This window comes from Dipteris shenzhenensis, chromosome 12, assembly GCF_047967505.1.
Source record: "Dipteris shenzhenensis isolate YYH24624 ecotype China chromosome 12, Dip_SZ_1.0, whole genome shotgun sequence".
NCBI lineage: Eukaryota > Viridiplantae > Streptophyta > Polypodiopsida > Gleicheniales > Dipteridaceae > Dipteris > Dipteris shenzhenensis.
This window is the reverse complement of record NC_141607.1, coordinates 24,454,829-24,477,524: the sequence shown is the minus strand read 5'-3', so window position 1 is coordinate 24,477,524 and position 22,696 is coordinate 24,454,829. Positions and strand designations below refer to the sequence as shown.

General features: G+C 44.5%; 1 protein-coding gene across 1 annotated transcript in view; it reads left to right on the top strand.

Annotated features, from left to right (window-relative positions):
• Window positions 1–4,851: 4,851 nt before the first annotated feature.
• LOC147896017 (uncharacterized) overlaps window positions 4,852–22,696 on the top strand; it is a 28,995-nt gene continuing 11,150 nt past the window's right edge. The window contains exons 1-4 of the mRNA XM_087382102.1: window positions 4,852–4,909; window positions 5,140–5,199; window positions 5,284–5,357; window positions 10,484–10,502. Of these exons, the coding sequence (XP_087238228.1) occupies window positions 4,852–4,909; window positions 5,140–5,199; window positions 5,284–5,357; window positions 10,484–10,502 (211 nt within the window). The remainder of the gene's footprint in view (window positions 4,910–5,139; window positions 5,200–5,283; window positions 5,358–10,483; window positions 10,503–22,696) is intronic.

Here is a 22,696-nt window from a genome sequence, read left to right as displayed (position 1 = left end):
TGGGGACTATCAATGTAGAGGACAACATACCATCCAAAATGGGGACTATTAATGATGCGATTGATACAGGGGGTATAGAAGAAAACATAACACAAAAATGGAGACAATTACAAGGAATATCATTAATCCTATACTTTTAGAAGAGAACATGGATGAACATACTATCTCAACATTGGGGATAAGACTAGATAATCTTATTGTTGTTGCAAACATGTATGAAAACGTAGCATCTTACAATTTGGATGAGTCAAAACCTAGCAACTTCAAGGAGAATTTGGATCTACATCCACATACAATTTCTTTGGATATGCCAAGAATAACAATCATATTAGACTTGAATGGCTTGCTATTGAGTCACTACCTATTCAAGTCGCCAATACATCCATCTATTATGCATGACAAAAATATTTATACGGTTGTTCATCTTGGGTGCATAGAATTCCTTAGAATCTTGCTACAAAGATTTAATGTACGTATCTAGTTAATTGCAATGGAGCATAACGTACTTGATATGGTAGGACTACAAAATTATGCAAATGAGAGCCTCCCTTTATTTGTTATATGGTCTCAGCAAGGATGCTACACTTATAGTAAGACAAGGATAAATAGGCCCGACAAGGTTGGTGTTGAGGCCATGTTCAGACCCTTAGCGAAAATCTCAAAGGCATTTGGATGTGATGCAAGAAAGACAATCCTTGTTAATGACTCCCCATACAAGGCTTGCATTAGCCCTCTATCAAATTGCATATTTTATTCAACGTTTGATGTACAAGACAAGGATGATAATACTCTACTTAGAGGAGAGTTGATGCCTTACTTACTACAACTCAATGAGGCTAAAGATGTGCGCAGCATGATCGCTATGGACAATTACCTGTGATGGAGGGGCATAAGGATTTCAACCTTGTCCAGAAAGTAATTGATGAATGGGGGGAGGAAAGTCATGCATGGTCAAGAATGGAATATAAAACAAGAAATCTTTCTCTTGCAGATCAACTAAGAGAGAGGGCTATAGGTGAAAATACAGAACCAAAGGGTGTACACCCTAGTCAACCCATGGTGGTGATGGCCAGGTGCTTGAACTCAATGCATCCCAAATAAGACTTTTAAGGAATGCTCCACAACTCTCTAGCATGAATGCTATGCAAGTTTCTCAATTGGCTATAGACCTAGGGTACAAAGGTCTCTATATCAAGAAACACATTTCTAAGGCCTACATAAACCAACTACAGAATGCATAAGTGTTTTTTCATTTTATCTCAAGTCTATATAACTGTTGTTGTATGTAATTGGAATTGTCTTTTTTGATGTGGAGAGATATGCGTTCAAATCATACTTGAGTAGGTACATACCAGAACGAGATCCATTTAGACCACCAAAGTTACCTATCCCTATCAACGAAGTGTTCTGGATCAAAAATGTGACTTTTGAAGTGCATGAGTCAACCATTATAGGTGATGGCTTGGGCTTGTTTGTGCATGACTTCATCAAGATAGGGACTACTATTCTCCATTATGGAGGTGACAAGTACTCCTACAGAGACTGGAAGGAATTATGTCAAGTTCATCCAAGGCTAAAGAAGTACTCCATCCAAGAGGACCCTACTATCCCTATGAAGGATATGGTGCATATTGTTGGTGATGTTCAATATGGCGATGTGGCAGGGTTTATTAACAGCAATGGAAATACCGTATGCAAAGCCAAACATTAGTTATGTATTTTCTCCTAACTTTCCACCTTGGTATGACCCCATGATGAACATAGATATTACAGAATATGGTTATATTTGTATTGAATCCATAAATGATATACATGTAGGAGAGGAGCTACAATGAGTTTTGAATAATAACATTGTATTTCTTTGTGCAATCATTACTTATGGAAATTACTACATCCTTTCTAGCTGTGTAAATTGGTGCATAATTGTTGTGTGTGAATAATATGCAAACATGTTCATAACTGCATTCATAATGGAGTTTGACGGAGTGTCCCTCATGCCATTCTTTCCAATGGATTGTGCAGAGCTGGCATTGGTGCCTTCTCCCCGCCGGGGCTAGAAATTGAGAGTTTCTTTGTAATCATGATTTATTTCAAGGCTTTCAATAGTGCATCAACAAGCTGTTATGTTTTCATCCTAAAGTGTATTTTTTCCTTTGCAATGAGTAATAAGGAGATCAGGAGTGGCTTGGTGGGGAATGTCATACGTGTGTGCATAGGTGGACCAAATGTGGGTGTCTATGAGGGGTGATGGAGATCACCGCTCAAGGAATTTTCACTAATATTCCTTAGAGCTGTTGCTCCTCGTTTCGCGACGGACAAAAGCCTCCTTCCGACATACTAGTTGATGGTACTCATTCATTGTCTCTAGTTCGCTCAGAAGGCTATGCTTGCTCTCGAATCTAAGTTGGCGGCAAAGAGCCTTGCCACTCACCATTGTATCAACTATTACTCAAATGCCTTCTCCTCATATGGGGGGCTTACAAGTAGAGTTAGCTGGTTCCTGCATAGTTACACGAGTAAGTTATCCTTTTACAATCATGCTAGTCAGTCTAAACATTGAAAGTGCACGATAAATGATTGTCATTGCCACCTAATTTTACATTAAATGCTTGTCATTGCCCATTGAGTTTACATCAACTACATATCTTGCATTCAAATGAGAATGCTCACAACAAAGCAAGTTTCAATGTCAATGGAAATGCTAGAGAGCTATTATGAAGGTGTTTTTGAACACCACTATGGCTCATGAGATGAATCTCACTCAAATGGATTTCGAATTTTATTATTTTCTTGATGATAATGTAGTTGAGACACTAATATTCGATTTATTATTTGAGAATGTAGTAGATATTACATACTTCATGAATGGCAATCTAGTCTATTTTCACATATTCCTCCTATTTTTTCATGGAGAAAGGCTACAATTTTTTCCAAAACCGCCATTCTAGGAATTAGGTTTTTCCCGAATTATCTTTCCGGTGCCATTCTCTTTAGGGCTAGAAATTGAGAGTTTCTTTGGAATCATGATTTATTTCAGGGATTGCAATGGTGTATCAACAAGTTGTTATGTTTTCATCCTAAAGTGTACTTTTTTACTTTGTAATGAGCAATCAACATGACATGTAAAGTTATCGTTTTACAATAATGCTAGTCAGTCTAAACATTGAAAGTGCACAATAAATGATTGTCATTGCCACCTAAATTACATCAAATGCTTGTCATTGCCCATTGATTTTCCATCAACTACATACCTTGCATTCATTCTCCTCAACTACATATCTTGATTTTCCATCAACTACATATCTTACTAAGTTAAAGAGCCTGTGCATTTTCATTGCAATACTCATGGTTATTAATTACACTCTACATTTTTTAAATGGTGTTTTGGAGATTTTCAAATGAGAATGCTCACAACAAAAGTGAGTCTCAATATCAATGGAAATTCTAGAGACTCGCTATTATGAAGGTGTTTTTGAACATCACTATGGCTCACGAGATGAATCTAACTCAAATGGGTTTCAAAGTTTAATATTTTGTTGATGATAACGTAGTTTAGACACTGATATTCTATTTATTATTTGAGAATGTAGTTGATATTTCACACTTCATGAATGGCTATCTAGTCTATCTTCACATATTTCTCCTGTTTTTTCATTGAAGGGAGCTACAATTTCTTCCAAAACTGCCATTCTGGGAATTGGGTTTTTCCCGAATTATCTAATACGGTCTTACTAGAGTGAAAGCCTTGGAAATGGTCCATGTTGATGTTTTTGAGCAATTTAAGTAGCTTCAATAGATGGAGAACAAATGCTGAGGGATTCAGATGAATTTCTTGCACAGAGTGAGCAAAGAGTGGAGGAGATGAACAAGAACATCCATAGCCTTAGGATGAGGGAGGAAGGAATCAAGAAGCAACTTTGTCATGTACAGAGCAAGAGTGTGGTATTGACGGCCACAATAGTTAAATCGAATGCCTATAATCATAAAACAAAAGATTTACTTCTACTTATGAAGTGCAATTTACATGGCCAATTGAGAATTGGTAACCTCATTAGTGATTCTTTTTGGAATTTTCACCATCATTGAGATCGTTATCTACAAGAATGATGAAGCTAGCTTGATCATTCCTTGTCTCAACTTGAAGTACCTCATTGTCACCGTCATTAAGATCGTTATCTACAAGAATGATGAAGCTAGCTTGATCATTCGTTGTCTTGAAGTACCTCAGCTCTTGCATTACAGTCATTGCATAGTCAAATTTGCATCTTCTTTTAAGTCCCTTCAAGTTAGCCTTGTGCTCAATCATTGGGACCTTTCAAACATGCTTACATTTGTTGGCAAATAGACTCAAGATTTTGATTATATATACACATAGTTTTTTTAATTATATACTAGTTGATTTTGATTATATATACACGTAGTTTTTTTAATTATATACTAGTTTTTTTTTCTGGGGGGAACTCATGTGCCCACTTACCCACCCTTTTTGGCCCTATCGAGGGGCACTCACCTTGGGCCTGCAGTGCAAGTAGTAGAATCATATACTAGTTTTGGTTTCTTTTGCCTTTTTTTTTTAAATTCACCCACTCTTTATAGTTCCTAACGAGGCGGCACACTCGCCCTAGGCCTGTGCTGCAAGCAGCAAGATTTGAACGCGGGTTGCCGCCCTGATAGGTCGGTGTGCCCTACCGGTGGGCTGGAGGGGAGTCCACAAATTTTGGTTATATATAAAAGTAGTCGCGTGGGAGAAAAAAAGACAAGATGCATGAGATTTACATTTAAGATGCATGAGATTTACGTGTAGGGAATTCGACGTTATATACAGTTGCAGTCGCCTCTTCGTGGTCATTCATGGCTGCCAAGAAAACTAAGGGTGCCCCGAAGCCCGCTGCCGCACCTGCCCCTGCAGGCCAGTTCGCCATCCCTTTCTAGCTTCAATAAACTCCGTGGATCCTCGCCATACTTGACTTGCATTTGTTTCTCCATTTTTCCATTTGAATTCTCCCCATAACTTCCTTTTCCCGCAGCATTCCATATCTGTCGTGACCAGCTCCAACATTCGCTAGAACTTGGATAGTAATTCCCTCTCATTTTGTGCCCTTCCTCTTTTAACATGATGTTTTGCCGGGTTGTGAACAGTCACTCAGGAGGCCACTCGTGGTGTCGGCAAATTTTATTACAAGAACGGAGCAACGTACGGTACTTTATCTACCCACTCCTTTTGCTAGTAAGTAAAGAATAATCGTCATCTCAGGCTTGTGAAAATGTCGGTTTAAAATGCAGATGGAGAATGGATGTTGGATGCTAACGTAGATCAGTTAGCACCCTCTTCTCAGCTCGAAGACATAACTGCACCAGCATCCTCAGCAGTAGCAGGTGAGGCGATATATTTGATTTTGGCTGCACCAGCATCACAAGTAGGTTGATTTTTGTCTCCATGTCAAAGGGACCGGGAACGTTAACTCTTTTGCAAAGTGATTTGAAACTCTCCTAGCGAGTTGCGCAAACTATTGAATTTCAATCAAGCTTTCGTGTGTTGTCACTAGTATTTCATGCAAACGAAAGTTTGTTATGCATGAGTATTACTCCTTGCTAGCGTTACGCGTCGGGAATTTGATTCCCTTGAGATTGAGTCGTGTCATTCCGGGTAGCTCTTATCCGTTAAGCTGCAAAAGGTAGCCAATTCGATCTCAATTTACTATGACATTTTCTCAAGTCTAGATGATCCTTAAAGGTAATGTTAAGGGAATACGTTTGCAAGGCAGAAAGTGCAACCCATCTTGGGCGGACGCCTCAAGAGAGGATTCATCTTTCTATCAGGTTGGGATTGGAGAGGTGGACTGTCAACACTCAACAGGATACATGTAGCTCTTGGCGTGTAGTGTGCAGGACGCTATGAGTAAGGTTGTTCAGCCTTTGGCATCATGCAATATTGCCTCCCCTTATGAGACGTAGTTCAATGTGGATGGTTTAACACTATATGGACAAGGAATTGACATATAGTGATAAGTTTGTTAAAGATGAGAACTCAATCACATACCAGATGATGTAGATACTCAATCACATACGAGATGATGTACATACGGGGTCCATAGTCACATTGTATGGGAGGTATTTGCTAGACACGTACACCACTTATGGGCTGCTCATCTACAATGGATTAGAGAGATCACTAGCATGAAAGTGATATACATGTTATCCACAGTGTAGTCCATTCCGATCTATCTTTGGGTCAGGCACTCCCCCAACTCATCCAAGACACACAGAGGGCCTCCTCTAATATGACTTTAATCACTCCCTAGATCACATATATGGTAGCTGCCTCAACCACTATCTTAGCCCACTTTATGACGTCATTCTTGACCACCCTATGCCCATCTTAGAAGACATCCCTCATGCCACCACCCCCACGCTCTTAATCACAGCCTGCCTAAAAGAGGCCATCAAGAAAAATAGAATAACAAAGCCAATATGAAGAGGGCTTCCATGCAGGACCCTAAGCAATCCTCCAATCCTAGCCAAGTAGAGGTGACTACCAGACTATCATGATTGGTCAATTGATAGCCAAGGTTTGTGGGTCAGCTCTTAAGATACATATCAATGAGCATGCTAAGAGCACTAGCATGGACGAGTGCCTTGGCATGCAATTTTTTGATGAGACCGATTCACATTAGATCACTTCGTCACCCTACAAGCCTTAGAGAAAGCCCAACATAAAAAATATAGAGTATACTATTGCTTTGTGGACTTCTTGAAGGCCTTCGATTTGTTACCACGGGCTTACCTCATCGTCCCTCATCACATCTCATCCAACAACTCCAAGCCTTGAGTATTGCACACGACATTATATGGGCAGTCATGGCTTCGTATGAGGGGGCTACAAGAAAATTGTGTACCACAGGCTTGACAGAGAAAGTGAGTAGCACCATCAAGGTACGCTGGGGTGTCCTCTCTAGTGCGTTTTCCAACAGTAGGCTCCAACCCAACTTCATTCCCATTGCCATGCCTAGCACCTTGGATCCCAGACCTTGCGCACCACCAAGGTTTGCTCTGATACCAAGTGTTCTAGGTCCCTCTTCCTTAGTCGTTTCTCGGTGCAGCGGCACTTCACTACGTGGCATGCAACTTCAGGTGCAATTAGGACCTCGCAGCCCCATCTCTCGTTCCCTATTCGTCACTTGGATGCACCTCCCAGCTTTGGACGCACCCTTGCATTCAACCCTAACGGATCACCTCCGCATTCGATCTCAAATAGACTTGGCACGTCCCAGACTCGGACTGTCGTTTCACCTTGAAGCTATAGTGCATCTTCCCCTAGACCATCGTTCACGGACACCCACTTCTAGGCTACATCTAACCTATGCAGTCCAGCACCTCTCCGGCACGTTTCTAGCCTCAAACGGCACTAGCTACTTCACGGCATATCTAGGGTAGAACCCCCTTGGGTTGTTAACCCCTGGGTGCTAGCACATAGGCTCACAAGCTCTGCGCATAGCAACAATCCTTCCTTGGATAGGTTCCGATTCGCAGTTCACCTTGAAATTCCCACTGCATGACGTTCCAACCTCAGCCCACCAACTAGTCTTGATGGTTAGCGGCCTTTGGTGTAGGGTCGGCAGGCCTAGCCCCTCAAGCTCCCTCCATGGAGTCCTGGATCATCCCAAATGGTTCACAAGGTTTACACTTGTAGAACGTGGTGTGGTAGCTTCTCTCTGTGGAGCGTGCCTTCCCTATGCTCATGCAACTGCGTGATCACAACTCATGCACCCGCTCTTAAAACACACACCTAGCACCGATCCTCTATGCTCTTAGTTCCAGCCCGCCGTTCACGTTTTCAGTGAGTGCACATGCTCAAGAACGCAAGGAGGGCAAGGAGAGTTCACATCCAAAACGGCACTTAGTATTGCATAAGAGAGTCAAAAGAACATTGAGGCTTCGTTCAACGGTCACACAAAATCTACACAGTCACCAACTAGCTCACCACGTATGAGAGACCTCCATCTCCCATATACTAGTCTTTCAAGGAGATATCTGGCCTGGTGTTGGTTAGGTAGAGCAGGCTGCCTAACATCCTCTAATACTTGCTACCATCCACCAGCTGAGATGAATCATGTATACTCATTTTCAGCCCAACCTCCATGGCAGTCACCACCACCTTGTAGTCCTCCGTCTCCAAGCGCTTGAGTAAATACCAATTGTATTTTTCTTGCGAGATGGATATGCTTCCCTTACTCGCTTGGCCTCAATCCCAAGGAAATAATGGAGAGATCCCAAATCTGTAATTGCAAACTCCTCCACCAGAAGCTTCTTGACTTTAGAGATCTTCTTTGTGTGGTCTCTTGTAAGTATGAAATTATCCATGTACAGGATCAATACCAGACTCTCCCCCCCCCAAATAAAGATTGGCATCTGAAGGACTTCGAGCCAATCCAATCTTGGAGAAGAATTCATCGATCCACTGGTACCAGGCCTGTTTCAGCCCATATAATGCCTTCATCAATATGCATACCTTGGAAGCGGAACTTGGAACCTGGTGGCTGCTCCACATATACCTCCTCCTCTAGGGTCTCGTTCAAGAATGCTACTTTTAAATCCATATTGAATATCATCCATCCATGGTGAGCAGCCAAGGCTATAACAGTCCCAATGGTCACCATTCGAGCTGTAGGAGCGCAGTGTCTCATCCAAATCGAGACCCTCCGACTGAGCATGTACCCTTTTACCACCAGCCTGGCTTTGTACATGTCCACGCTTCCATTAGACTTAAACTAGAGTTTATACACCCACTTGGTAACAATAACCTTACGCTTGAAAAACTTGTCCACCAAATCCCAGATGTCATTCTTCATAATAGCATTCATCTCAGCCTTCATGGTAGCATGCCATTTTTTTACCTCCTCAAAGGATCTAGGCTCGCCGATCTAAGCTAGTTCGCAGTAGGAGTCCTCGTGGCCTAGAACTGGTCTCAAGTACGTTTGTCACCCGAGAATCGTGCAAGTCTGTAGGTATCATTAAAGTAGCTTCTTCTCTATAGATGGTGTCTTTGGAGGTGGCTGTGGTGTCTTGTTCTGCCTCTGACTCCTTAGACTCTTCAACTTTCTCCACCTTTGTGATGGCCAATCTAGGTCCAATTGGAATTGGTTGAATCTCCTCCTTTGATTGAGACTCTGTCTCCTCAAAGACCACGTCCCTGCTAACGACGAGGATCTTCTTTGTTGCCAAATCGAAGCGACAGTATGCCTTGGACTCTTCACTATACACAATAAAAATACACTTCCTGCTCCTAGAATCTAGCTTTGTTCTCTCATCCTTGTGTACATGTAGGAAAGCATTAGAACCGAAAATGTGTAAATGTGATATGGTCGGCTTGTTACCATAGTATGCTTCATATGGGGTCTTGTCTTCAATGGCCTTCATCTTGGTCCTATTGAGGATGTGAACAGCTATGTTCAAGGCGGCTTCACCCTAATAAGCTCTGGAGAGGGAATTCCCCCTTAAAATGATTAATCCCATCTCTGTCACAGTCCGGTACTTTCACTCAGCTACACCATTTTGCTAAGAAGTGTGGGTGGTTGTGAGCTGTCTCTTGATTCTGTGCTCTTGCAAAAAGCATTCAACTCACCACATGTGGACTCACCCCTTCTGTTAGTCAGTAGAAAGGCCTTCACAACCTTCCTTGATTCCTTCTCTACCTTGGCCTTCCATTCTTTGAATTTGTCAAAAGTTTGTGACTTCTTAGCCAAGCAGTACACCCAGGTCATCCTGTTGTAGTCATCTGTAAATGTAAGAGAATATTTGGACCTTGCAGATGAATTAATAGACATGGGACCATAAATGTTGGAATGAACCAACTTCAATGGCTCCATGGCCCTTGATGAGGCCTCCCATGGGAATCCCTCCATGTGTTGCTTGCCCTCCAAGCAAGTATGGCAAACACCATTTGGTCTTGCAATTGATGGAAGTCCATCCACCTTGTTTGCCTTCTGCATCTCTGACGAGGTGCCATAGTTGACGTGTCTAAATATTTCGTGCCACAGCTTGGAGCTTCTATGATCTCCTCGAACTAGGAAGGCATCAATCTGGTACAACCCGTTCTCTTCATCTCCCTGAGCCACAATATCTCACGTCTCTTTGGATTTGACAATAACTCCCCTGTCATCGAATATCACCCTCATCTTCTTCTTTGACATCTGACTTACAGAAAGTGAGTTCTTGCATAGCTTTGAAACATAGAGAACACCAGAGATTACCTCGACGGCTCCTGACTTGGTGCGGATTGGTATGCTGCCTCTTGCGCTTCAGGTTTGCCTTCTTCTTGCGGCAATCTTTAGCATAATGGCCAAGCTTCTCGCAGTAGTAGCACTTTGCTTTCTTCTTCTTCTCTGCATCTTCTGCTTTGCCTTTGGAATCCTTAGACTTCCCCTTGCTGCGTTTGTTTTTTCTCCAAGAGTGGCTTGTCATCTTCTTTCTTGAACCTGCCGAGCCTCCTCCTACAACAAAAGGTCCAATCTCTTTGAACGTAAGAGGCTTGTACCTCTCTCCTACTATAATAGCAGCTACAAAACTGTTGAAGCTCCGTGGGAGCATCCCAGCATCAATAGTGCTAGTTGGCTTGAGTCACACTTCTGACCAACTGCGGCAAGTTGATCTCACACAACCTTGACTTTCGTTAGGTGGTCATGTACCATATCCCCCTCATCCATTCCCATGTTAAAGAGCTCATGATTGAGAGAGAAATACGTGATGTGTTGTCTGTCTCGTACCGATCCTTCAGAGTGGTCCATGCTTCCACACAGACATCTCTGCCATTTGGATGTGAGGAATAGCCGAATCTGCCGTCGTCCCTTTGATCGTCGTCTCGAGCTCATGTGCATCCACATGCATAGTGATCTTCCCCATCTTATCCTTGACTTCGGCTGGTTTCAGCCATCGTGGTCTTCCACCATTTCTGAGCCACTAGATGGCTCCGGATCTTCACTTTACAAATGGGATAATTGTCTGATCCAACTTCCTGGACTCTCAGATGAAGGGAGGAGTAGAAGAGGAGGAAGGGACAGCCGTGGCTGTAGAGGATGCCATCTCCTGCTGCATCACAATGCAATACGCTTTGCAAATCTGCAAATAACACTTGCTGTAGACACTAGAAAACTATGCGCAAATCTGAGTTGAATCGGGGTCACCTTGTGTGGAGGGACTCCTTCCTTCGATGTAGAAAACCTAAAGCTGGAGACCTTCTTTGATACGATATTAGAAATGGGAGGTAAGACTCACTCAAACGTCACTCTCTCTGCGGATAATACTCTGCTCAGATAATCACACAATGATCTCTTTGAATTGAACACCTCAATCCTGACTATGAACAGCAAATAGAGTAGGGCAAAACACAGCTCAAACTGAGCACAAAAATCCAGCAAAGTGCCTAGCATATAACAGTAGAGAACTCCCTGGCAAAACTGGAATTCTCCCTCAGTCAGATGCTGCCTGGGATGAAGAGGCTTCAGTGGACTGAGATACAAAACAATGGAGGGGAAGGGGGGTTTATATAGGGGCTGGATGCCCTCTGAAGATGACCGACCTGCTGGTCGGTTTTCCCAGACTGGGCCAACCAGCCTGGTTTGCAGGCTAACTTGCTGGCCAACCCCCTTGGGCAGGCCTATATATAGGGCCTCCCATGGGGCTCATTTCTTGCTCCTACTGTGCCTCAGGCAGTCCGTACTTCTGCTCCAGATCTGTGCCCCATATACCCTCCCCCTCACAGTGCCATGCTAACCTCGGCTAGCTTTCTTATATTACAACCTTGCTTTTCACAAACTTTTTCTATCTAACTTGCACAATCTGTGCTCTGATACCAATATTGATGTAGGCAGTGGGTCCTCTGTTTTAATGCATCCACTAAGCACTCTTCTAAGTACAGATACTGCATCCAATTTGTGCTAAAACTCAGCCAAGGATCACTTTCATTAATGCTAATTCACTTGACAAACACCTCTATAAACTCGTCTGCCACCTTGAGTTATGAACAATTCACTGCAAGCAGCCTGAAATAGAAAACATGCATAACTTCTCCATAAGATCTTGAAATGCAACCAAACTTTGTAGGATTATACCTCTATATGAGATGTGTACATACACATAAGCATGTATCCAAAGTACGTCCACTACAGTCAGAGTTATAAGTGTTTTGGTTGACAGTCCAGGAATTTCACAGTTGTGATTTCTCACACCCCTTGCATCCAATTGCTACCAAGCTTCGTGATCAAGGTAGCACTGTTAAGTGTCCAAACTCCAACAAAGGGTTTCTCATAACTCTTCTTTATAGGCAACTCAGAGATTTATGGCTATAGCTGTTGGAACGCTTGTGTCTTTCAAGGTCCACCAGCATTTGTGCTCAAACTACCTTTAGAGCTTATCTTTGGCATAAGAAAGAACTGTATAAAAGAATTTTTCAAAACACTTCGTGGTTCAGGAGGACCAACTCTCTCTCTCTCTCTTGTTGGAACACTGAAAGGAAAGAGTAGAGTGGACACAAAATCAGAATACTTGCTTATAGAATGAAGAAGAGTGAGGTCCTTAAGTAGGCACCTCATACAAGCTCACTGACATCACTGATGACCTCAGAGCTCCACAATCATCTCCTCAATCTGCTCCTAGATTCTCTCAATCATCCTATGTGGCTCTTCCACCACCTAACTGTGCTTGTGGGCACCTAACTGTGCCTCTAGCACTCACACATAGAAACATAAGGTGTGCCTGAGGCATACACCTTGAGATATCCCAACAAACCCCCCCTCAAGGAAATGCCTCAGGCTATGTCAAGGATACATCTAGTCTCATAGTTTCTCATGCCATCTCATGGTGGTCAAGGATAAATCTATGGCTAGGTTCTCATGCTAGCAAGGGTTCCCTTGGGTGTAAGGTAAACAAAAAGGGATACAAACAGACCTTCCAATGGTTATCTCCCCTGCATGTACATGCACACAATGTCTGCAGGAGGTACCATGGAACAAAACATACACATGGCCTACATCATAAGGTGACCAGAGGTGTTTACAAAACACACAAAACACAATAGTTTATTTTCATTCATTTTGGAGGACTATCCAGGCTGAGTACCTTGACATAAAAAGAGAGATCTGGAGCATACATAGAGATGTGTTTAAAATGCATAATCTTCAAAGGATGCCTCATCTTGTGGAGGCTCATTAACTGTAAGTAGATTTGCATTTTCTGTCTTTGCTTTGGCTCTGCAAAACTTCTCATTATGGTTGTTCTTGCCACAGTGCTTGCATGGATTAACTTTGAAGCAGTCCTTTGAAAGGTGATTTGTCTTTCCACAGTGATTGCAAGGAGTATACTTGCCCTTCTTGAATTTCATAACATAAGCAGTGTCATTGCCTTTTCTTAGCTCCATATGCCTTTCTTCTACTTGGAGAGCAGAGATAATGCCTTCAAGGTTAGGATTGGGAAGATTCTTCAAAGTGCTAACAATGTGATCAAAACTTTCAGGCATACTCTTAAGTAACACTGCCATAGCATCATCAGGAGTGATAGGAGAGTTGATAGAAGCTAATTGAGTCATAAGACTCCGCATATAGTTGACATGAGCTGCTAAAGTAGTATCACTTGCCATCTTTAATTCAAAGAAAGAGATTTTAAGTGATAGTTTAGAGATGTGACAGCTTGCACCAAAAATCATGTCTAGCTTCTGCCAAGCTTCCGAAGGAGACTCCAAGTCAGAGATATGGTGTATATAATCATCACCCAAAGCAAGAGCAATGATACCATATGCCTTTTCTTCTCTTGCTGGATCCCTTGCCGGTCGTGTCGGTGTTGAAGATTCTCCAGCATTGGAGGCTGTAGAAGAAGCGGTAGGAGTAGGTTTGACAAGTCCCCATAAGTTCTCCCGCATCAATGCAAATTTCACCTTCATTTGCCATGTATGGAAGCCCTTTCCATTGAACTTCTCAAGATTAAATATGGTAGCCATGAGAGGGTCTAACCCAGATATTGGGCAGTGTCTATCTCTCTTACAAGGCAAAAATAACTGAAAGAATTCCAAAATATGAGCACTTGATGTAGCAAATAGTAGTGACTAGATTTCAAACAATGATGCTTCTTTTTACATGCTTCATAGAAGTGGGTGAAATAAACACTTTCCAATCAAAACCAGGTCTAGCAAGTCAAAGCAAAACTGAAGCAACACTTGTACTGAAGTTATTGAAAACTTCAAAAGACCAGAAATGCTAGAGTAGCATTTTATGTAGCATCATTTTCAAAAGCTTGTCAAAACTGTCAAAACTAGAGAGCTGAACTTGGAGGGCTTATAGCACACTCTTCAAAGCAAAAGAAAGGGGGCTTTCTGAGGCAAAAGAAAGCTGGTATACCACAGTAGAACCTCTGGGAAGAAGAGGCGAAAAAACGCGTCAGGTTGCCTTCTCCTTCTTCAACAAAGTCGACTGGTTTTTCTCTGTTTTCTCCTTCAATATGCAGCCATTGCTGCTCAGATTTCAGCACAAGGTAGCTCTAGCTATGGAGAAGCTTGCCCTGAAAGGAATTAGAGAAAGAAGGAGCAGGCGTACAGAAAACGCAGCAAGAAGAATCGACGAAATTCGTACAATGGCGACCAGCAGAGCTTGAAATTCTTCAATTCCTTGCAGCCCGAAATTCGCCCCAACAAGAGGGATCTCCAGCTGGAAGGGTGTGGGAAATGGGTGAGAATCGGAGGAGAACAAGCTCAAGCAAATTTTTGGAAGAAGAGGGAGAGATGGTGAAGAAGAAGAAGAGGAAGAAGATGATGATGTGGCAGAAATGGGCTCAAGGGGGATCAAATGGCTCTGATACCATGTTGGAACACTAAAAGGAAAGAGTAGAGTGGACACAAAATCAGGATACTTGCTTATAGAATGAAGAAGAGTGAGGTCCTTAAGTAGGCACCTCATACAAGCTCACTGACATCACTGATGACCTCAGAGCTCCACAATCATCTCCTCAATCTGCTCCTAGATTCTCTCAATCATCCTATGTGGCTCTTCCACCACCTAACTGTGCTTGTGGGCACCTAACTGTGCCTCTAGCACTCACACATAGAAACATAAGGTGTGCCTGAGGCATACACCTTGAGATATCCCAACATCTCTCTCTCTCTATGTGCTTGTCGCCAGTTGTCGAATGGCTACGTTATGAAGTGTGTGAGAGGGAGCACCTCCAAAATTTCGTAGAGATGGAGGTTGGACCCTCGAGTTGGCACTTCTACTGGTGCATGAGCGCACTATCTGGTAACTCTTGGAAGGACTCTAAGTCCGGATGCCAATGAAGATCTTCAGGAGGATCCCTTGGTGGGGATGGCAGAGCTTCGTCATCTACCAACGGCATTGGCTCTGTCTCTGGGGGACCTGTAGGAGTCGCGGCGTCGGTGCTTTATACAAAATGTGCTGCCTTGAGCAGCGTGTTGAATGCCTCGTCAAGGAGGTCGACCGGAGCATTAGAGGTGATGGACGGGGAGGGTCCATGTTGTCTGGTGGTGGTGTTGGAGGCATTGGATGTACTTGGGTAGTGTTGTTCGAGGGAGAGGAGGTTGGGTAGCTTGTTGGGTGGGTTGGGCAAGATCTAGTGGAGGTGGTAATGGAATATCAGCAGGGGAGGCGGTGGTATGAAAGAGGGTGATTGCATTTTGTTCTTCATCCTCAGTTATTTCTTCAGAAATTGCTACATGAATTGTTTCAAAATTGCTCATCAAGGACTCAATTGAGTCTTGGAGAGCTTGTAGCACCCTATTAAAGAGTATTATTATTCCGAGGGGATGGTAGGTGGTGGTCTGGTAGGCCGCAAGTTGTCCTTGAGCTTGGACTGTGGAGACTCTGCCATAGGTCTGCATCCAAGTTATGTCTGTGCAGACTTTCTGGCATATAGATCCATGGCATGAGTTCCTTGGGTTTTGTGAGTTGCATCACTTCATCGTCCGCATTTAAGGTACTCAGTGAGATGACTTGGCACCAGCCTTAAAAATTGAGAAGAATGGGATGGGAGGATAGGTTTTGGAGATCGGAGGGGCGAAGAAGAGATAGGGAGGTAGGTTGAAGGTCAAGAGAAAAATACGACATGGCTAAGATGGGGTAGTAGTGGTCGGGATTACCACGGAGGATGGTTTGAAGGGCGTTGGGTGGTAGTGGAGTAGTGAGGTCTAGGTGGAAGGTGAGGTTTTGTGCACGGAATACATCGAAGTGCACTTAGAGGATTTGGGTGATGGTGTGTGGTGCAAGTGTATATGTGGCTAACTGTGCAGACACCTCCCGGTACATCGTGAACTCTTGCTGCTCGTGGTCTTCCAACCTTGACTCCTTCGAGTGGCCAATGGCATGCTGTCTTCTTGGAGGGAGAGTGTGAGGCGCCTCTCTTGTGCCAAGAGATTTGTAGGGAGCAAATTTGTTCGTCGTGGGTCTCCTAGGTGTGGGTGTACCGCTGCTCTGCCTGTGCTTACTGCTCCAGCAATGTGCGTTGGGCTGATTCCACCTTTTCCACCCGTTCCATAAACATCTAGACCAGGGAGTCATTGATGGTGAGGTCATCTTTGACTTTCGTCAGAGTGAGCTCGAGCTCTTCCACCTTAGCTCGGTACTCTAAGACTCGATGTAGTGCGGCCTGGCTCGTTGCTTGCACTGCGACCATGGTCGACTGGCTTTCCTATGCCGAGAGTTGGGCTTGAACGAGGTTGGAGGAGAGTTGTGAGGCTTGCTCTTGCCTCCTTTGTAAGATTGTGCAGGCGACTTGTAGCAGTTGTGCCATGGCTTCAAAGAGGTTCATTTCCATGACGTCGGTGTGCGATAATTGTTATGTTGTCATTGGCTATAGCCTCCCATTGCCCTGTACTAGGGCGTGTTACAAAATCATATGGCCTCTGCTAGGCCTATCCCTGGTGTGGAAGAGGTGCCTGTGGCGAAGGATGCGGTCTCCTGAGGGGTGGTGCAGACTAAGACGAAGGGTGCAGCGGGGGTTGTTGGGGTAGTTTCGGCTCTTGGATGGAGGCCGATTTCGATGGTGTGATTGCCTTGGATGTCTTCAATGAGAATAGGCCCTCCTTGCACCTGTTTTCCCTTAACTTGAGGACCTAGCCGCTACATGCGTAGTTGTCATTGCATGAATTCGTGCAACTAGGTTTCCTCATACCGGTTGGGTGACTGACTTGTGGTTCCGGTTGCACTTGGGTGATCGGAGTGGCACTTGGCATTGTCCTCGCTCTCTTGGGCCTGGTTTTTGTCTCTTCCTGCTCGGTCTACACGGGATCGATGGCAGATTTCTCGGCAAGTCCGAAGCCGATGGTCAGATGCTGACTTTTGAGGTAGTAGAGGACTGGCATAGAGGACTGGCGTGTACAACATGGGGTTGCCGATGACGTCCCCATGGGTGCTGAGGTCCTCTCGCATCTGGCTGTAGTAGTAGTCAGCCCAGTTCGTCTTTTGAAAGTTCACCATCCTCAGCAAGATATTGGGCACAATGACTTTATGATGATCTCAGTGCTTTACTTGAGTGAGCCATTGTAGGGCTCTTGCTGGGCGCTCTACCTCGGGCTTGTAGATGGTGTTGAACTGGATGCGGCCTCTACACTTGTGGTGGTGATAGGGGCATACCTTCTTCAGGGAGTCGAGGTTCTTCTTTTGCTGGGAATATTTTTGTGCCACCACTGGCAGGTTGAATATTGCCCACACCATGTCTTGATTGATTTGGTAGTGGTGGGGGTTGCCTGCTGTTGCATCTCTCAAGACACTGATTTTGGTGGTGGTGTCATATGTCTTGAGGAACTCCGCTAGCAGCTTCATGTCTAGGTGGCATGGGAAGTGGTCTGCTACTCTTTGCAAGCCTGAAAAGTTAAGGGCTTCCACGATTGCCGGGTCCTGGAGAGTGGCATATGCTGCTATGATGTGGTAGTGAAGGGTGTAGTCTCGACCCTCGAATGGGAAGCGCAAGTGGACCATGCAAGCATTTAGCTCTTGGAGCCATGCTTCTCCCAATGGCGAGTGCACTTGTGAATGCACGATCTTGTACTCGCCAACGGTTGGTGCCGAGGTGCGCTTCCGTGTTTTTGTGGGGGTTGTGCCTGCTGTGGTTGGCTCTTCTTGAGTAGCTTGTCTCGTGGAGGTGTCTTCATCCTATAAGTCCTCCACAGGTATTTCGTCTGACATTCGAATTGTGGCCGAAGGGGTGCTCTAAGAGCTGATGGCCTCTGGGATAGGGCGAGGGTTGAGATTTAGCTGGGTCTCAAACTCGAAAAAGTCATGTTCGGACTCCATGGCAAACAGCAATGGGAGTTGTGTGATGAGGGAATCGGTGGATGAGGAAGAACAAGAGGACATCAATTTGCTGATGGGGATGGAGGGGAAGTGGGCAGGAAACTGTCAAAATTTTGGATAAATTTTGACAGAGTTTGGCTACAACTGCTATCGCGATGACCCGGCGAGTAGGCTTGCTTTTATAGATTTTTATCCCCCTGACGGGTGGGATACTAGTATGGCGGCGGTCGGTGCTTAGGCGACGATCGGTGGTGAACTCTTCAGCGACAGTCAGTGACGAACCATTCAACGACGGTCGGTGGTGAACTCTTCAGTGACGATCGGTGACGAACCTTTTAGCGACAGTCGGTGGTGAGATCTTCAATGACGGTCGGTGGTGAACTCTTCAGCGATGGTCGGTGCTGTAGTGACTATGGAAAAATAGAAAAAAGAGAAGGGAGGGGGAGTGGGGTGGGTGAAATATGGGTGAAGCCCTTATAAAAGATGCAGGAGCGGACCCTAGTCACCTAGTGTTGATCGTGTGTGCGCGTGCGGTGTGCTTGACAGGGACTCGTGTGCTACTGGTGCGTCAGGTGAGATGCCTACCGTACTGACTCACCTAGACCTAGATGTGATGATTATGATGAATGCGGTGGAGGCGTCCACCATACTACCACATAGCAAGTCAGGAGCCATGTAGAATACGTGTCCAGTTTGTTCTTTACCTTGGATGCCAGAGGCACCTTTGTGTCTGACCTTGATGCTATTGTGGGCTCTGATGTCAAGTAGTCGTTCCCAAGGCGAGGTTCTTGTGTAACTCTTGGTGGGATGGAATTCGGATCCTGAGGGGTCTCTCGACCAGTGGCAGCGATGCTTGTGTTGAGTCGAACCGCTCATGGCACCATTGCGTATTCAGTAGCTTGAGGCAAGCCTGTTGTGTCCGGATCGTTGGAAGGTTCTTGTGGGGCTATATCCTAGGAGGAAACAGGTTCTTGTGGTGCTACCTTCGTCACCTTTGGGATTTGCAATGTCTTCTTTTGGATCCAGGCGACTTTGTTGCTTCGGCAACTCGAGCAGGCGGTGTTGCTTGAATTGTTGGTGAGGCGTGGCGGTGGATGAGGTGTGAACGTTGTACGTGGCTTTCTCAAAGTGGCGAATGGGGGTGGAGGAAGCAATCTTGAGGTGACCTGATTTGTTGTTGCTGCGTTACCATTCTCGAGGCGTTGGTTCCGATCGAAGTGACATTGGGGCAGAGGATAGCATCTTGTACTTGCCGCTCACGGATTTCTTGAGCGGAGGGTGGTAGCATGGGTTGAGCATGCAATGGCATTGATTTACCACTGTGGCTAGCTTTGTGCTCCTTTCGAGCTGGGCGCTTGGGCGGTGTGTTTGTAGAAGCTAGGGCTTCCGGTTGGCTTTGCTGCGTCACTTCATTGTCATGAATCGATGAGGTCGGGACCGAAGAGGGGGGGCTTGGTCTGCATAGCGGAATTACCATTGTTTGACCACCACCATTGGTAAGTGAAGCCATTTGGGTGCACCAGTCGATTTGGCAGTTGACAGCGTAATACCAAGTTCTTCCTAGAATAATTTGCTCTTCAGTGTCTTCTGTAGGGAGAACATAAAAGCGTATATCCACAGCTTGATACCATTAGATTCAGATTTACATAATCCAAGGTTTGCAGAAGTTGGCCATTTATAGCTCTTAGTGAGGCAACAATGAGGATTCAGGGTACCTATAGCTTTTCCCATACCTCTCGGGAAATGAAATTATGACTTGCTCCTGGATCTATGAGTGCTTTAATGCGCAAGCGTGGTACTTGTAGCTGAACAAGCAATCTGGCTGGCTCTATTGTTAGCTCATTCGTTAGTTGAATCTGCTCAGTCGTTGCCTTCAAAAGGGTCATTTGTCTACGCTGTCGGATCTTAGCATTACGGATTCTGGCTTCCTCGATGGCTTGGCGCTTCATCCTGGCTACCTCTGCCTTGAGCTCTTTTTCTCTATGTACAGCTTGAAGGGTAGGGATAGTGAGTGGTCCGTAGTATCTTTTCCATTTGCTCCTGTTTAGGTAGCCATCCATTTCTATCCCATCGAGGGTGGCTATTCGGCACGCCCCTTGGGGGGTGATCTCACCTACGTGGTAAGGACCCATACCTCGATACTTAGGCTTGCGTTTGGTGTTGCAGACACTGTACATGAGTGCCAAGTCTCCTTCTGCCAGGTCCTTGTTCTTGAGGTTGCGGTCGAACCACTTTTTATGTCGAGCCTTTTCTACTCAGAAAGCGTAGGCTGCTCGCAACCTTGTCTCCTTTAGCTTTTCGAGGTTGACTAGCCGTTCGGCTAATGTGTTTTTCGTGAGTCTTCCCTTTACGGCAAGACGGAGGCTAGGCACTACATACATGTGATAATCTTACAGCAAGTTTTGTTGGAGCTTTCAGCCAAGCCATTTGCTCTGGGATAGTATGGCGTTGACTTCCTATGAATGATCATAAACTCGCTTGTCAAGATTACTATGGTTTCATTGAGGAAGTGAGTTCTTCGATCACTGACTAACTCCAACAAGTATCCAAACCGCGTGATGACTTGTTCATATAAGAACTTGGCAATGGATCTTGCATCAACCTTTACCGTGGCCCTTCCTTCTACCCACTTGGTGAAGTAGTCGGTAGCTAGGATGATGTATCGAGCCCTGGTCCCCTTAGCGGCTGGGCTTATGGGATCAATGAAATCGATGCCCCACTTCTCGAAGGGTTGGTTAGCTAGGATCCCAGTTAGGGGCATCATGTTGGCCCTGTGTGGGATTTGGATGCGTTGGTAGGGGTCACATCGTTTGACGAATTCAGTCGCATCTCCAAAGAGCATTGGCCACTAGAGACCAGCTTGCAGCACTTTTCGTGCTATAACCTCAACGGTGCCATCCTTACCCATGCGGTAGAGTTGGCCTGCTATCAGCTGGTATGGCGTTGCGTCCTTAATGAGTTTATGGGCTCTATCCTTCTTAAGTTCTTGGCCTAGGGGTAGTCCGTTGGCCAAGTAGTGGCCGATTTCGGCGGCTAATTTTGGAAATTCAGCTCATCCACGTCCTTATAAACTTATGATGGACTTTCCGGTCCTTTAAGACCAAGAGTGCGAAAGTAACACGGATAGATGAACCCTTGCGACTAGGGTGAATGTATTGAAGCAATCCACACCTTCATGAAGACGGAAACCCTTAGCAACTAGATACACCTTGTACCTTGCCATAGTTCCTCTTATTTTCTCTTAATTTCTAAAAAACCATGTTGTTTAAATGGCTTTTCGACCCTAAGGTAGAGAGAGAGAGAGAGAGAGAGAGAGAGAGAGAGAGAGATGAATGTTTGTGGAAGAACCAAGGGTTGAGAAAAAATACGAACACCAAAAATTGATCTACTACATCTAGATAACCAAAGAATCGAAGGAGTGCACAAATCTCAACTTCTCCCAAGTTATTATAAGGCATATCTACATTCTAATACTATCATAAGGGGATGCTTTATAATATCATTTTAAAACTAAGATTCTTTGGGTTCAGATTCGAAGTCCCTAATCAATGCTTGCCCATCTCGATAAACTACCCATTTTCCTGCTTGGCGCACTTCCTTTAGTTTGGTGAGTTTATTGTTTCTTTGTTTGAGCTGGATCACAGTGAGATCCTCAAATATCCAAATCTTTACATCCTTCAGCTTATGTGTTTGTCTAAGTATCTTAACTCTTGATGCCCTTCCTCTCTGAAGGAGTCCTATGCTTGTGTGTCATTTTGACTAACATTGCATATATCATTTTCGTCCCATTCAACTTGTGGTACTTTATTCTTAAGGTATACGTCATCTATGTCTTTCTCCTCATCATCAAGGTAGCCATCTTATAATTGCCCAATGTGTAAGATCATCTTATTGCGTGCTCTGGTTTCTTGTTCTTTTTCTTCCACACAAAGGTCCACTTTATTGACTTTGTTGTTGCTAGCATCAGTAGCCACTTCTTGCTTGATGAGCTCACTTTATTTGTGATCATATCCTTAACCATGGAGACAAGAATTGGTGCCCCTACAGATGCACTATATTTTGCATGACCTCTGCAATAATTTCCTACTTTCTACTACTCTCCATATCCAGCATGACTCTTCCAAGAGCTGCAATCTGATGCTTGAGCTCTCTGATTTCTTAGTGCAAGTAATAGATTTTCTCCTGTGGTGTCTGGGATGATCCTCTGTCTCAGATAATTCTTTAGATAGGAAGTGGGTGTCGATAATGCTGCAATTGCTGAGCATGAGGGCTTGCTCACTAAAGTTGAGGTAGCAAATGACTTCGTCTTGGGAAGCTCCATGTGGGCATGCATAATTTGAGTACCCCAATGCTATAACTAACCACCAAGTTGAGAGCTAGGGGTGCCAACCTAGGGTGGACTAATTGTGAGT